General features: G+C 32.0%; 3 protein-coding genes across 3 annotated transcripts; all 3 read left to right on the top strand.

Moving 5' to 3' along the window:
• The first annotated feature begins 2186 nt into the window (after positions 1-2186).
• On the top strand, positions 2187-7401 carry LOC141700670 (putative protein S-acyltransferase 7). Its single transcript, XM_074504378.1, has 5 exons — positions 2187-2520; positions 3137-3319; positions 4845-5138; positions 6226-6459; positions 6586-7401. The coding sequence occupies exons 1-5, from the start codon at positions 2428-2430 to the stop codon at positions 7111-7113; spliced, it is 1332 nt and encodes a 443-aa protein (XP_074360479.1). The 5' UTR covers positions 2187-2427; the 3' UTR covers positions 7114-7401.
• Positions 7402-9629: 2228 nt separating this feature from the next.
• Positions 9630-11214, top strand: LOC141700676 (NAC domain-containing protein 41-like). Its single transcript, XM_074504384.1, has 3 exons — positions 9630-10138; positions 10398-10672; positions 10829-11214. The coding sequence occupies exons 1-3, from the start codon at positions 9946-9948 to the stop codon at positions 11030-11032; spliced, it is 672 nt and encodes a 223-aa protein (XP_074360485.1). The 5' UTR covers positions 9630-9945; the 3' UTR covers positions 11033-11214.
• Positions 11215-15552: 4338 nt separating this feature from the next.
• Positions 15553-17184, top strand: LOC141700673 (uncharacterized). The gene is made up of 3 exons (XM_074504382.1): positions 15553-16122; positions 16349-16419; positions 16507-17184. Exons 1-3 carry the CDS (start codon positions 15744-15746, stop codon positions 16681-16683), a joined length of 627 nt encoding a protein of 208 aa, XP_074360483.1. The 5' UTR covers positions 15553-15743; the 3' UTR covers positions 16684-17184.
• The last annotated feature ends 502 nt before the right edge of the window (positions 17185-17686 follow it).

Raw genomic sequence — 17686 nt, 5'->3', positions numbered from 1 at the left:
AGATCGAGAGTAGTATATCATTTATAATAGTTAAATTTACAACTATTGGTTAAGGTAAATCAATAAATATGTCCTCAACAGGCTAGATGTATAAAATGGATGAGATTACAATTCGTGTAAGTTTTCTAAATACATGTATTTTATCCTCTAAATTATAAATTTTTTGACTATAATAGTATAAATAATGACATGGCTCTCAAATATGGAATAATATACAATATGAAAATAACATTTATAACATATTAAAGTATTTAAATGCATAGATTCTTCATGTTAAATCATTTAACAGTATACCATCAATTGATTCTACTTATACATAATGAAAAATATATAGAGCGATTTTTAATAAGAGATATTATCATCAAATAATGTTTTTTATAAAATATCATACAAGTCAAATACCATTATTACTCACATAAATAATAATTCCACAAAAATTAAATTAAACTCAAATGATATCACACAAATTGAACTCTAACAATAAAAAAATTACCAACTTAATTAGTCATACGACTAACAATTAAAACCGTCAAACTGAGAAACATTATTTTATAATTGATATTAAATTAACTAATAGGTGAGAGTATTCCCATGAAAAATGAATGCTAAAAATCGGTATGAAAGCAATCGAGATTACTCTGTCGTATCGAACTACTTTACAAAGTTTATATCTATTGAAATGGATATTTTTTCACCACGGTAAATATTTGTGTGTATATGGTTATATTGCCTTTTTATATAAAAAAGAGATACAAAATATCATTTAAAGTAGTTTGGGATATTAAAAGCCTTAAAAATATTATCAGTCGTATAATAACACGTCACCTTTAACATTTAACTTAGAAGATAACTAAAATGCTTATAAATTTTTTAAAATTGTATAACCCTCCGATTATTTTCTTTAAACAACCTAAACCTTTTAAAAATTATATACATTTAGAATAATAGTTTAATTTCAAAAATTTTAATTAATACTTATTTAACGCAAATTTGAACATTGATGTATATTTAGGGGGTGTATTAAATTGAGATTTTGAAGTATTGATAATAATTCATGTATTTTACAAGATTTTTCGTTAATTTTAAATGTTTACGGATTTTGACGATATTGATAAAAAAAATCTTGCAGAATCTTTATGATTTTGTAAAGTTTTCTAGAAATCGTTCAAAATCTCGTGTATTTTGGTGAGATTTCGAACGATTAAAAATGTACTACTAAATCAATCGAAAATTCACATGTTTTCGAATAAAACAAAATTCATGGACTTTTGAATACCATCATATTTCAGTGGAATTTTTAAAATTTAAATTGAATACCCTAAAATTTTGGTAGATTTTTTTTTAAATTTAAATTAAATACACTCATATTTTAATAATTTTTTACAATCCAAATTGAATACTTCCAGATTTTGAAGGATTTTTCAAAATCTAAATTGAACACCCATAAACTTTGAAAATCCTTAAAATCCTTTAAAATCTTGAGTGAATACACCAGTTAGATTAAGTTTTGACAAATCATTAAAATCCCGTTAATTTTGATTAGATAACGGCTTGGAGGGAGATCTTTCATATCTTTCGAGATCCACCCTACAATATGGAGTAAAAAAGCCAAAATAAGTGATTTTAGCCCTTATAAAAAAATAGAACGGATTCTTGAACCCCCTTCACGCTCATGTCACGTCGAGGTACTGCAGAAGAAAAAACTGCAAAATCCGATCCAATTTATCGTAATCGATTAGTTAACATGTTGGTTAACCGTATTCTGAAACACGGAAAATAAAAAGCATTCTGATCCAGATTTTATATAAAATAAAAAAATTATTAGTTTTTTAATAGATTGAAAGATTTTTACGATATCTTCATTATATATTTACAGTTTTTTAGTAAAAATTTGAAATCCTGATCATACACACCAATATTTATATTAAAATTTTAAAATATATATTTAAATTTAAATATAAACCCCTCCGACATAACAAGGTTATAATCTATCTAGATTTTTTGGATTATAAAAAGATTATGATATTTAATTTCAATATATTAAAAATATTATTAAAATTTTAGTGTATTAAATTAATTTGTTTTATAGAATGAGCATATCAATTATTAATTTATCGAAATTTAGTATCGAAAACAAAAGAAAAGGAAGATGGAGTAAAATAAATAGACAAAGGCCAAAGTAATGAACACATCCACGAGAGCATGCTTATAGCTTTCCCATCCTCTTCTTTTTCCCACACACCACTCTCAAACACCCCCACCCTCATCTCTCATGGCTTGTCGGCCACTTTCTCTTTAAACCCATTTCGCCGGAAAACAACCCCTTTTCGCCGGAATTTCTAAAACCCATCTTACTTCATCGTTCTCACAATATATAAATACAAAGCTTTTGTATCTATTTCAAGAAAAGATCTTTAGCTCAAGGGCATGTACGTGGTTCCTCCTCCTAAACGTTCGGATCCAATGTCCGGGTACTCGTCGGAGAATGTACGGATTTATCAGACTTGGAAAGGCAGCAATGTAAGCCTTTTTTAACTCTCTTTTTTATTTTATTTTTTTCTAGGGTTCTGTTTTTTTTTGCTTTGTTTTTGGTTATCTTTAAAAATTGCCTTTCTTGGTTTGCTAAAATTTTTAGTTGATTTTTATGGGGATTTTGTTGATTGTAGTGTTTGAGCAGCTAGACTATTGTAGAAGAAAAAGTAATCCATGTGTGTGTAACTGCTTGTTTAAAGATTGTTTCTTGGTTAGGTTAGTTGTGTGTTTGAATCTTGTCAATGTCAAGTATCGAGATTAGAGTAGATTTTTCGGCACCAATTTAGAAATTTAGGGTATGCTGAATGTCACCATTGCTATAGCTTAAAGTAGTAAGTTTTTTTACACAAAAATTTAGATGTTAACAATATTATTAGGTTAGATTGTTTTGTAAGTATTAGTTGTGGCTTTTTAATAATCACTGAGTTGCTAGATTTTCCGTCTTTATGGAAGTTTTTCTGTTTTTATCCCTGTAAATGAGCTTAAAAATATTTGCAGTGTTTTTATTACACAGGAGGACCTTTGTCTTTTTGTGAAGATGATATACTTGTATTACATATAATTGTGTTAGTAGTTTTAATTAATCCGCTCCTTGTTTTTGCAGATTTTTTTCTTTCAAGGAAGATTTATATTTGGCCCAGATGTAAGATCACTAGGTGTGACCATACTTCTTATTGTAGTTCCTGTTGCAGTGTTCTGCGCTTTCGTAGCTAGGAAACTGTTGGATGACTTTTCTTACCACTTGGGGGTATCAATTATGGCTGTAGCCATTTTGTTCACAATTTATGTAAGTTCCTTTGGTTACTTATTTAGATATGCCTGCATGTATAAATGATTTAAGAAAGAATTTGTTTGTGGATTTCCAGTTGCAAAGGAACATTTGTTAAGGTAATAAGGCAATACATTGCAAGGCGATTGGAAGAAATTGGATTGTTCTAAAGGAACTCTCTTTGTTTTTTGTATATACTTGGTGTTACTTGACTACTGAATCCTTGAGAAATTTAATATTGTTTACTTAAACCGCACGGTGTTCCGGCTATTTCTAGATGATTAGTTTATTATCAAACTGCATGCAGCTTGATGAACATTTACAAAATCGATACCTGTTTACCAGAAAATTTCTTTACTTCTGTGTCTTGTACAGCATAAGCCCTGATTGATCTAGCCTTAGGGATATTTGTGAAGATGGCTACGACCTACATGTTTGGAAAATTTAATCATTCCTGTGCTTCACCGGTTTACTCTGAACCGTAACTTATGTGTTTTACAATTAAGAAAGTTATTTTGTCTTCGCCTTGTGGATGCAATGTTGTCCTGGTGGTCTCCAGGATATAGTCCTGTTATTGACCAGATATGATTGGATGCCCCAAGTACAAACCTAAGATACCGCCCTCACCATAGTCCAAGTTGGGAAAAAACAATTAAATGGACAAAGAAAAGGAAAATGTCCCATAAAAGGCCTTTTTTCCTTCTTCACCAACACTCCTTTTTACAGATCTACCCTGAATACATTTACCCATATATCAACAATCCAAGTCATTTTCCTAATGTTATTAAAGAATTCTATGAAAACAGAGACGGGGATAATAAAACAAGAAGAAGACTTAATATAGGGCAATCTGGGCAAAAAAATGGGAGAGCTTGGCAAAATCTGCAAAACTGCAGAAAATTTGGAAGAGCCGAGAGAAAGTGAGGAGGAAAATTATAGGGTTCTCTTTTGGATGAAATTGAAGCAGATGCGGTCGGAGTTCCCATTTTGAATTTATTTCCTCCAATAAAGGCAACTTAGTACTTCCGTGTTTTAGTTGTTGAACTCTATTACCATTTGAAACTCATGTTAAATTGCCACTTCTTGACTTGCAAATGTTGCGCTTATGGCTCTGCTGAGGACATGCTAAAATATAAAAACGTAGAATATTAAAGTACTGGATCATTAGCATTACTTATATGTGTGTGGAAGAAATGATCATATGACAACAGTAATATCTGATGTACTATAACTGTATACCTATACCCTGATGCTTGCACGTGGACGGTGGAACAGATGTTGCTCAGTTTACTTACTTTTGCACATGTCTTGTTGTTTTTCACATGAGTCTTACTTTCTTTAATGAGCACCACAACTAAAAGATTGTAAGTTTTAATTTTTGGGATTGTAATACTAGTGTACGGCAAGCATCTTTTTCTAAATGTACAAAAAGGCTATAGAGCCGCCTTTAGTAGGATGTTTCAGTCATTTAGGGAACCTTTTAAGTTTCCCTTATTCGAATTTTTTGTAGAATCAGCTAGCTGATTGATCTATTGGATTTCAGGTTTTAGGTCTTCTCCTACTAACATCTGGAAGAGATCCTGGTATCATTCCTCGCAATGCACACCCCCCAGAACCGGAGGGATATGATGGGAGTACAGAAGGTGGTGCCCAAACCCCACAGTTACGTCTACCACGGATCAAGGAAGTAGAAGTTAATGGCATTACTGTGAAAGTGAAGTATTGTGATACCTGCATGCTTTATAGGCCTCCCCGCTGCTCGCATTGTTCTATTTGCAACAACTGTGTTGAACGATTTGACCACCACTGCCCTTGGGTCGGGCAGTGTATAGGACTGGTGAGATGTACCTTCTGTAAATTTTATATTCTCATTAAAATTATAACACAATTTTTTTAACTTTAAAATAATATCTGTGATTCTATTTAAGTACTAACGCCTACTATCCAGTCGTTGGTACATCTAGGTTTTATAATTGTTTCGCCCCTAAAAGAAGTAATTGACTTTTACTTTTTTAGGACCGCTTCTGTTGTCTTCTAAATTTAACAGGAATCCCTAGAGCTGACTGCAGTCTACCTCTCCTTAGTTTATGTGCACTGAATCATTTATCTTGTAACTAGTGATTGTCTAATCATTTATGTAGGCCCGATTAAACTGTAGCCTCACCATATTAAGATGGCATTTGAACCCTTGAATTTTGTTGTACGTTGTAGTGGCTTTTCCCCAAAACCTGCATTAATTATTTGAGGAATTGGAATGAGGACTCGCAACCTGAAAGTTATTGTATGCTGGAGGTTGCTTGATACTATTACTTCACAAAGATAGCTTTAGTGTTGTATATGTTTTTATGGTGTACTTTGCTTTATAACACTAATCCCTTCATATTACACGGATAAACTGCCATCTTTTGAGGTGCAAGACTATAGTCCTAGATTAGCTTTGCAGTTTTCTATCCATGTTTTATTATGTATACCCTTGCTAACAAATAAGAAGAGATACAGAGCTACACTTGGCTGAATTAATGATTCTTCCTACTCATCCTAAGACACCCTGACAAGCGTATTTGTCTGTACAAGTTGGAATGGTAAAATTTGTTTGACATTGGTACATTTATATGAGAATTATATATTAGAACAAGCGAAGCTACCTTTTTACAAATCCAGCTAATTGTCCTTTGTGTTTGTTTCTTTTTCCTTGCACTTTGGGGATTTTGACAGGGTTTTGAATTGTATAAATTTTTTCTTTCTTAGACGAATAATTGAAAGTTGTGATGCATGATAATTGTGTATATATATAAGCTTAACCTACCAGGCAAATGGTTATAGTTGGTAATATGACAACTTCCCATATTTGACAGGCTATACCTTTTTTCACATTCCTTAAATTCATGAGTATTAGTCTGAACCTTTTGATGCTTCTGCTGCAGCGAAATTATCGGTTCTTCTTTATGTTTGTGTCTTCAACAACTCTTCTTTGTGCATACGTCCATATTTTTTGCTGGGTCTACATCAAAAGGATCATGAACTCCGACGACACAACTATATGGAAAGCAATGATCAAAACTCCTGCATCAATTTGTTTAATAGTTTATACTTTCATAGCAGTTTGGTTTGTTGGCGGCCTTACTGCCTTCCATTTGTATCTCATAAGCACGAATCAGGTAACATTTGATCTTCCTTAGGCGCATGAAATATCTTTTGGTCCATGGATTTATTATTTGATTTCTGTTAAGAAGGAAATGGTCGCAATGTATATTTGTTTCATTCATCTATTATTGGTTTTGCAGACAACTTATGAGAATTTCCGATACCGATATGATCGCCGAGCCAACCCTTACAACAAAGGAGTGATGCAAAATTTTGGGGAGATCTTTTACAGTAGTATACCTCCATCTAAGAACAATTTCAGGGCTGAGGTACCAAGGGAACCTGGGTTACCACCTCGATCTGTAGGCGGTGGCTTTGTCAGCCCAAACATGGGCAAGGCTGTGGATGACATTGAAATGGGCAGAAAAGCTGTATGGGGAGATGTTGGTGACGCTCTGGATCATCGTGAAGGGCAGCTTCCCTATACTGATAGTGTGAACAAGGATGGTGGGTTGGGTGAGATGTCACCAGAGATAAGGACTACTGTGGAGGAAGGTGATCGTGTTGGAATACATCATCCCAGGCGCTCTAGTTGGGGAAGAAAAAGTGGAAACTGGGAAATGTCGCCCGAGGTTCTTGCTTTAGCATCTAGAGTTGGAGAAGCAAACCGAATGGGAGGGAGCAGTAGTAGCAGCTTGACGACCTCCCAGCAAGCACAACCAAAGTAGTAATAGAATGTGATAGACAACTAGGTTATTCCGGTATTGAACATGTTTGATGGTATGCAAGCTGATTGTTTGAGGTATGATTTTGGTGTTGGAGTTGCAAATTGTTGTCTTGCCATAATTTGGGTCTTGTTTGCAAGAAGTGTTGAATGTTGGTTTGCCATTGTGGTTTAGGAAGAAATGTTTTCTTTTCTGAGAGTTGCTATCTTCGTGTCTAATTTTTACGTTGTCTTGTGGAAAGAATGTTGTAATTAATTGTTTTCTCGGATGTTTCTTCTACAGTTATGGTAACTTGGGCGATCACATATAGTAGTAGTATCAAAATATGCAGGGAATTGGCTTTACTTATTTTGGCTGCATTCTGGTTTAGATGGGTATAGGACTTTGCCCGTTCGTGTGTCTGTTATATATCGCAACTGCTATCCTGGTTAGGAAACTTCGGTAGTCATGTACGATGGGTCAAATTGTTGTAGGCAGTCGATGCTCAACACTTATTAGTGACAACATTCAAGCTACACAATTTTTTTTTTTTTGTTTAAGATTACGAGTTGCTCTCAGTTTTTGCTGTTTTTTATATAATAAAAACCAAATGCTTGGACCTGCTTGCAGAGCATGTATGTAGCTCCTTGTGTACAAGTACAACATCAGTATTGTGGAGTTTTTCACATGGGAGCTTGCCTCACCAAAAATGCCATTCACATGTTTTTTCCTTAAAAAACCTACCTCCAGTACTTGCCCATTAACATTTGTTAAAGATGGTAAATGTTTAATTTAAAAGCAGATTTCTGGGAGGAGCCAGATGTATGCGGTGTATTTAATATTTGTATCAGATAATTATTATGAATTTTGAAAGTCATGCATATTTAACTGAGACTTTTAACAATATTTTGTGGTGATTTTCCCGGATATGGCATAGTATTAGTGTATATATTTTCCAAGGCCATTACCGGTCACAATCGTTTGGATTATGAAACTTTCTTTACCTTGTTAACAAAAAAGAGAATAAATTTCTAAAATATTTTTGTATAAACTTCATTCTTATTCTTGTTAACCGGGTTGAAATTCATGATCCAAACCTTCTTTACCTTGCTAACAAAAAAGAGAATAAATTTCTAAAATATTTTTATATAAACTTCATTCTTATTCTTGTTAACCGGGTTGAAATTCATGATCCAACCCGTCAATAAGTTATATTAGTTTATTACATTAAAAAGTTAAATTTCGTTAGTTGAATCTTGATGGAAGTTTAGGGGCTTGGGTGGGCAATTAGGAGATTCAGAAATAAATATTTTGTGAGGGTAATTAGAAGATTGGGTTAAATCCCATTTAGATCATTCATATTTCTCATACGATTCATAATATACTCAATGTCTACTTTTATTATTATCCGGTCAAGGATAACTTTCAATAGTATCAAAGTATATTAATTTTCGTATAGAAATATTTGGATTTCATGTCTAAGTACCAAGACAATACATTATTATCACTGTGAGATTAACTTATGACACTTTAAACATGTAATATCTCACAATGGGTCAATCTAACACCATGTATCTAATACACGTGTCTGTATTTTGACTTTAGTATCATTATACCTATGTTCAATGAAATGTGATCATCAGTCAACAAACACACCAATCTCAACGTATTTATCATCATCCCTTAACATAATACTTGACTAAGGACTTTAAGGGTTTGGGTGGGCAATTAGGAGATTGAGAAATAAATATTTTGCGTGGGTAATTAGGAGATGGAGATATAAATATTTTGTTAGGGATTTATAACTTTTTTCGACAACGAACACTTTATAACTTTTGTTCATGGGTCTTTCCGGAGTAGGTATTTTTGTCCCAGACTCACAATGAACACTAAATTTATTGACTTAAGGTATTTTTTGATTAAATTGTTGTGCATGCACGATCACGAAGTCCATTATATTTCTGATTAGAAGGTCGATAAAAATATTCAAAACTTATGAAATTTGGTACTTATTTTATTGTAGACACCTAGTCACATATAAGAAAAATCATTAATGTTCTGATAAACCGTGACCTGAACACTAACCAACTTGCTCTAATGAAAACGTGATCAAAATTAAGAACATATACACATCACTAATTAGCGACGCAAACGACCGTTCTAGTACAACGTGACATAAATACGTACTAATTAACTCCCCTTAATTACATATTGACTGCTCTAATTAAAACGTGATTCAAATTAAGGATAGAACTTACATCACTAATTAACGCGTTTACCAGTCGTACACGTAGGTAGATGATTAAGTGATGTACAAAAACACATTACAGAACTTGCGTTGAATTGAACAATTGGACCACATGCTCGTTGACCGCCTACACACTTTCTAGTATTACTTCCAAAAATCCAACCAAAATAAACCAAGAAAATTTGAGTCAAAGCAACAAAACCGAGTGCAGCTTTTCCACTTTCCCTCCTGCTTCACTCCACATCCATACAAAACTCCATACATATATATAATCAATGATTTCATTTCTCCCCTTGCAACTCTACAACACATTCTCTCTCTCTCTCTCTCTCTCTCTCTCTCTCTCTCTCTCCCTCCCTCCCTCCTTCCTTACATCTCTCTCTGCACATCTATGCAAGATACAGAGATTATGACCATACATGTTACACATATTCCAACAACAAAGTGAATATAACAACTGTGTGTGAGTCCATAAATCAAATGACAGAAGTAATATATTAGTCTGTGATCTGAAGAAAACATATTATACCAAAAGAAAAAGGAATTTCGAAAGTGCCTTTTAATTATAAGTATTAGTTATACTTATACTATACATAAACACATATATAATGATGGAGAAGAACAGTGTATTGAGCAGCAATGGAGGAGAGCTACAACTTCCCGTTGGATTTAGGTTTCGTCCCACTGATGCAGAGCTCATACTTTACTACTTGAAGCCCAAAGTTCGTTCTTTGCCTTTAACTGCAACCTTTATTCCCCAAATTGATGAAATTTTCCAATCTCATCCCTCTCATTTGCCAGGTATACATCATAAAAAATTTAACGAAATTTTAGTTTAAGCCCCGGGTATTCTATAAAAACCAGCTACTATTTGTTTTAGTCAGACTGTTTTGTAATCCTGGTTATGTCACTGTATTATGTATTTGTAAATTCCAGTGTCGATATTGTTGGATTTCGAAAATTTGAAGAAAATGTTGGCTAAGATGGTTTGTTTTTAAACATTAGTCTATATATGTGCGAATAAATCTAAACTTTTTATTCTTTTTTTGTTTTGGTGAAGGTGATGTGAAGCAAAGGAGATATTTTTTCTCCAAAAGAAAATGGGATTATTCAAAAACAAGCAAAAGTAGAATCAATTATATTAGTGATGAGTCTGGGTACTGGAAGATAGTTGGAAAAGAAAAAGCTATAAGTGTTAATGTAGCTCCTAGAACAAGTGTTGTTGTTGGAACAAAGAAAACATTTGTGTTGTACGAAGGAAAGCATACAAAGACTTCATGGTTCATGCATGAATATCGCCTCCTGCCTTCTCAAATCTCCACCGCTCCTACTATGGTACGATATTCGATCTAACTTATAAGTTGAAATATGTACATAATTTATAACTTATAAGTAATTTATAGATAAGTCAAACGGGGCCTTGTATTTGTGTTACCCTTAATTTACGAAAAAACGGAACTTTGATAAAAATTGATAATTTTGATGGTGTAGGAATGCGAAAACTGGTATGCGTACCGCATAAATCAGAGGAAAAGAAACGGTAGAGTGAAAATTACGAGGGGGAATACGAAGAAGAAGATTGTGGGAGAAGATGATGGTGTGATGGAGTTAAGTGTTGATAACACTGTTGAATTTGGATCTCCTCCATTGCCATCCCCATTGTGTTCTAGCAATGAGGAGGAGGCCTCAGCCTGAGCCTGAGAAAACACATTTCTCTGAATATCCTGTTTAATTACTTTGCGGGTGTCTGATGAAAATTAATCTTAGTGTATCTGCTTCTTTGTCAGCTCTATTTTTCTTGCCAATGTGAGTTACTGTTACTGTCTTTAGTGGTTGTGTAACAGTTATTGATGGAATCATATTTATTATTAATTGAATTTTAAGTCCTTAATATAACTGTGATTTGGATTTTAATGAGTTTACTTCACAGTGGATTCTCCATTAGTCCTTGTATTGTACGTGCGTGAGTGTAAGTGTGTTTGAAAAAAGGGGGGCATCACGTGCATCTGTAACCAACAGAGGGAGGGTCAGTGATACTGTATACTCGGGGTAATAATAATGGGGGAAAGGATGATGTTATCGAGAAACTCAGTCAAATGACCTGACTATAGCATCTAGGTTGGCACTTGACAGTGTCATATCAGATTTCTTTAAATACTCATTTTGTTTCTTTATTTCTCCATTTACATCATTTTCATTCTAAATGTATTAGGGTTCGATAAGGAAGTCTCAGAGGAAAGGAATCTTAAAAAATAACTAATAAAAATAAACAAAACATGAAGAGTTGGAGGTGGAGAAGGTGGATACGGGGATATCCAGGTTTTAACCTGTTTTAGAGCACTGACTGGGCCCATATCACCCCTTCTAGCTTTGTTAAGTAACTCGTATGTATTGTATTATACAGCATCTCTCATTTTTGACTAACTAGCTCAAACCCGTGTAGCACGGACATGTTCTCTAATGCTTAAGTTGATGTTATTTTGATTGTAATTATCGACCATATATTTATGTTGTTTCATGATGGATCGATTAACTAAATATTACTTTTTATAAAATTGAGATCGATATCGTACTTAAGGTGTTTTTTTCTCAAAATGAATTGAATATGCGGCAATAAAATCGAAATATACGATCAAAATATTATGCAATTGACAGCACATATATCTCAAAAAAATAATTACAATGAATGAAATATTGCGAAGTTAATTAAAGAATTACTATATTTGTTTACATGGTACAATTAGTGATACAAAATATAATGAATGTGAGGTAATTCTTACTTTCCATGTTATATAATGTAATGATTTAATATGAAAGCCGACATATTAAATATAATATTGTACAATTGATAATAGAAATAATTTTTTCAATATACATCATTTTTTTATGATAAATATATTAATAGCTAGGTCAGTAATCAATGGTTATGGAAATTGAAAAATTGATTACATCGGTTGAACTACCGTCAAAAATCGAGAATTTATCGAAATGCTAAATCGAAATAATGTCGAACATATTTTTATATTCTTTTTAAAATATATAAGTAAAATAATTATATTTGAGATGTGTAAAATTGCATTTGTACATCCATACTAAGTTATAACATTATTTTTGTGTGCATTATTTATTAAAATATTAAGAGTCTTAATCATCTTTACGCATCTCTCTTCGTCTTCCCTTATCTTTTCAGTTTCTATTCGACAGCCGTCTGATTTCTTCGTTTAAAATCGTCATTTTTCACCAACTTGATGCTGGGTATATTTCTTCTTCCTTTTCTTCTCTTCATAGGCTCAAATCGTGTGTTTGATTCGTCAAATTTTGACCGGAAAATTGTCGATTTTGATCGAAAATGGCAAAAATGTTGCATGCTCCGATTTTGCTCTATAATATTATTTGGTTGCCTTCTAGCAATTTACGGCGAAATTGTCAATTTCTATAACACTACAGTAATCTTATAACTCTTTTACTTATACCTCTGAAAAAACTTTAAATTGGTTAATGTAAGAAAAATGATTCACCTTATCATTGTAAAATATTAATGTAACCGTAATGAACTTGATATTTTAATATTTTATTATATATATTCAAAATCTTCAAACCAGTCTTAGTTTATATTCGATTTGGCCATATAATAAGAATCTCGACTTTATTATAAACTCCCTCGTAACCCACTATTTTATTCATATACAAAGAGAATATCTATTATATTTTTTGGGTATAATACTTGATACACTAACATTGACATTTTCAGATTAGCTAACATATTAAATTTATTTACTGAAAATAAATTTATTTTATATAAAGTCTTCAAAAAAAATAAGAATTTAGTATATATACATGCAAATATTATTAAATTATAGATATCTAATTATAGGTTGTTAATATTCAATTATAAATGTTAACATATATAAAATTATTATTACTAATGATTTAGGTGTAATTAATATATGTTATTAAATATGACAATTATTTATATTTATTAATAAGGAGTAATAATGACCTAAGTGTAATTAATATATGGTATTAAATTTGACAATTATTTGTATTTATTATTGAGGGGTAAATTAGTAATTTGGAATAAATTGTCTCACCTAACCCCTATTTGCTCTATTATATATATCAGTGTTCTAAAAATCGGTCTAGGCGCTAGGCGGTGGTAAAACGCCCCGACTCGGACCTAGGCGGTGATTTAGGCGTTTTTTCAAAAAATCGGGTCAAAATCGGGATTAGGCGGGCTAGGCGGTCAAAAATCGGTCCTAGGCGGTCTAGGCGGAAAATAATTAAAAAAAATATTTTTTTTACCTTTTAATAATTTAATTCATTAATTTCATAATTTCACACAATATCATGTTAATTTCTAATATAAAGTATTGGTAATAAGTAACAAGTAATTAAATATATTTACTTTCTCACTTAAAATATAAAATTAACATATTATAATTAATTTAAAAGTGTGAATTAAAATATAGTTAATATTGTAAACTCAATAATTAGTATATAACGCATGTCAAATGTGTAGATATTGTTTAATATCATTCTAATTTCTTTTTTCAAACAAATATTTGACATATTGATCATTATATAATTATAAAAATTAAAAATAATATTTATATTCTTCCGATTAATGTTCCGATTAATCGGTCCGATTAATCTCCGACTTGCCGATTAATTTCTCGAAGGTACCCTCAACGCCCGCGATTTCTGGAACACTGATATATATATAATAGATTATTTTTGGTCTTTTCCCCCTTAAACTCTTAACTGTCTATTCACCTCTCAATTTTTCTTACTAATTATTTTTTGTCACTTTGTACCTTGAACTTTTTCTTTTAACTTTTTTACTCGCTGGTCTTTGTTTATTCCATTTAGACAAAAAAATAACAATAACTAGTGATAGGTATACATAATTTTGTACAAAAAATTGTACGGAATAACATGATACTTGATGTGGGGTGTTTTAATTGATGTTGATGTAAATGCATATGGTCATTCCAATTAAAATCCACCATATTTTCAACTCTGTACACAAGCATTTTCCTAATTCAAATAATAAAATTTGATAAAAATATAAATGTTCCTCGTCATTTAATTTTAAATTACATGCATATGCATGTGCATAGAAAAAATAGTACTCCTTATTCCTTCATCCTATTTTAATAATAAACTTTCTAAATTTCACACATATTAAGAAATATAAAAAGAAATGTGTATTTTCTTATTTTCACAAGAAAATACAACTTAGTTTTTATAGATTACAATAATTACACATACTCCAACAAAAAAAGTAAATATAACTGTATATATATACACACACACAAACTATAAAATAATATACATTTTAAATTTCTATACAAGGACATTTATGAGTAGGAGGGGAGGGCAGGGTATTTTAGTTAATATTTAACTATAAAATTTGCATGGGTTAAAGAAAATGACAAATATTTTGGTATTTTTTTGTTAACAAAGTGGACTATTAAAATGGGATGGAGGGAGTACTTTTTTGTAAATTTCTCTTTTTTAATTTCCAACCATAATTTTTGTTAATTAATCACCAAAAAAGTTAAAACAAAACTATTATTATTCTGAAACGGTTAAGTTCTATGGAGACCACTTTTTTTTTTAGATTTGGAGACCACTTGTGTTCTACAAGTTAAATATTGCATAAAAACATTGCAAAACATATTATTTTGTGAATTATGCTCGATAAAGATCCTTATTTTATTCAAAATCTTGAATATCATATATGTACTGCATGCAAAAAATTACAAAAATATTTTATTGTGCAAAACATGTTAAGTTTGCAGAACATTTATTCAGCTTGCAGAACATACACATTCTACTTATTAAATTTAAATGATCTTTAATAATTTTAATATATTAATAATACTCGTAAAACATACTTCACAAAATAATATATTTTATAGTGTTTTAATTGCAGAATATATGTGGTCTCCAAGATCTCGGATAAAAAAATGGTCTCCATAGAACTTTCCTCCATTCTGAAATAATGGAGTATATTTTAGTGAATAAGCTGAATCTATTTTAACATTAAGATATCCATTTTCTTATTTTCTCTAAAAAAAATATCAAGTTAGAAAAAAAAGCACAATATATCAGGCCCCTAATTAATCTAATCTGCCGGGATAATTTATCGATAGCCATAAATAATTTATCGATAGCCATAAATTAAATATTGAAATACCTGTACCTGTCAATCAAATGTTGAAACTGCACTGAACCAAAACTTCCCTTGCCTATTTCCTCCCCATATGGCTCCTTGTTGCCGCTAAACTCCTCTCTCATCATTTTTCTGAATCCTTTTTATTTTTCTTTTTTCTAAATCAATTTTCAATATAATATTCTCTTCCCTAATACAATTTCCCCAGAACCCATCTCCTCCTTGAAGATGGGTGTGGGAATATCAAAGCCGTGGAATATGACATCCTGCGGGGCGTTTCGCAGAACCAACAGCGAGATGCAAGATCCCTCAAACTATCAGCGCATCATGGTTGGTGATGATAATCACGATAATGCATCTGCTGTTGATGTTGATTCGAGGTCTACTACCCAAGCCGAAAAGAACAGCTCATCGGTGCCAAAGGAAGATGTCGGAAAAGAGGAGAAGAGTACAACCACAAGTCCTATTAATATCAATAATTATCAACATGAGGAGGATGAAGAAGTGGAAAGGATTTCAGATTATGACAGTCCAATGTTCATGAAATCACCTAGTTTTCGAGATTTCGTACGTCCAATCGATCTTCTTGATCATGGCGTCAAGAAAGGTACATGGTTTCTCTCCTTCTCTTCCAATTAACTCAGGGTGTGTTATGACTTATGATTGAAACAAGGTTGAACATGCATGCATGCATGCAATATTAATGCAATCAGTAATACACATTTCTTGATGCCATAATGACATGTTACATTTAAAATTGCGACACAGTGCATGCATGCATTACCAATAGTTTTGTTTCATGAATCGTGACACGAACAATTCAACAAATGCAGGTAAGAAAGGAGAAGAAACGAGAGAAAACAAGACAGAAGCAGAAGGTCCTAAGTATGTTTGTAACGGAGAGGTACCTAATTCACTAATCAAATATAAGACTCAGGAATTTAATTGTTAATTACAAGAAACTAATTTGATGTCACTTTTCAACTTGCAGTTTTGTATGCGGGAGGAAAAAAAGAACGAAACGCCAGTAGAAAATAAAGAAGCTGGTCCTGAGAAAGAAAAAAGAATATACAAAATATTTTCACAATATTACAAGCCAAGTACTGTTAGTGGTGGTGTAAAAAGCCTTTTCTACCACCAACCTAAGCACCCCAAACAGCCTAATTAGGACCCTTTGATCACTATTTTTTTTTCTGTTTTTATGTTTTGTCAACTCTTGTTTAATACACAAGTCGAAACATAGAGCGATAATTGTACTTATATATGGACGTAGAGAGGGTCTGGAGTTGGCTATGAATTAAGCAATTTCTCGTACTGAGGTGGGAGTCGACTCTGTTTCGCCATCTCAATACGGGTTTTGCGATCTCTGATATGGGTCTTTTGGTGGAGGTTTTATGGGAATTTATCAGTTTCTAAGTAATGCTTGTAAAATACCAGATGAACCAAAACAGTGTTCCAGATGGTCTCCGAGTACTGTCAAAATTGCGAGAACTTTAAGATTTGGTTTGGGGATGAAGCCCGGCTCTATAAATTCATACCCTTCTCTTTGTCTTGGAGTTCTATACAGTAATACATTGTGCTTATTCGTGTGGTGTACTTTTTTTTTTCTTTGTTAGAGACTTCTGGCTTGTAGGTATTATTTAAGTTATTCCAACTCTTTTTTCTATTAGAGGCTTCTCGCCTGTAGGTATTATTGCAACTTATCCCCACTACATGTTATGTTTGTTAGAATGTTAGTAAAACACTTTCCTTTATTTCATTCAAGCAATTAAAAGCAAAAATAGGTTCTACAAAAAAATAACATATAGGTCCCCCTTTGGGGTGAAAACGAATACGAGACATTCGTGTTCGAATCCGGATTTAACTCGTTAATAACGAATATAATTCGAATTCGTATGAAAAATGATCGAATTCAAATTATGTTTTGTAATTCAAACAAATGTCAAGTCAAATCTTGCCATTTTGATAATCGGTCATATATATATAAAATAATTCGAATAAGTTTATAATACTCAAATTAATATATAACAATTAAAGATATTCAGTTCAAATTCATAAATTATTTTTATAATATATATTAAATGTCATACACATAAATTAAAATGATATTCTATAAAATGATAACATTTTTGTTTTATAATTATATAATCGAGTATTATTAATTTTTAGGT

This window comes from Apium graveolens, unplaced genomic scaffold, assembly GCF_009905375.1.
Source record: "Apium graveolens cultivar Ventura unplaced genomic scaffold, ASM990537v1 ctg2690, whole genome shotgun sequence".
NCBI lineage: Eukaryota > Viridiplantae > Streptophyta > Magnoliopsida > Apiales > Apiaceae > Apium > Apium graveolens.
This window is presented reverse-complemented; position numbering and strand designations above follow the sequence as displayed.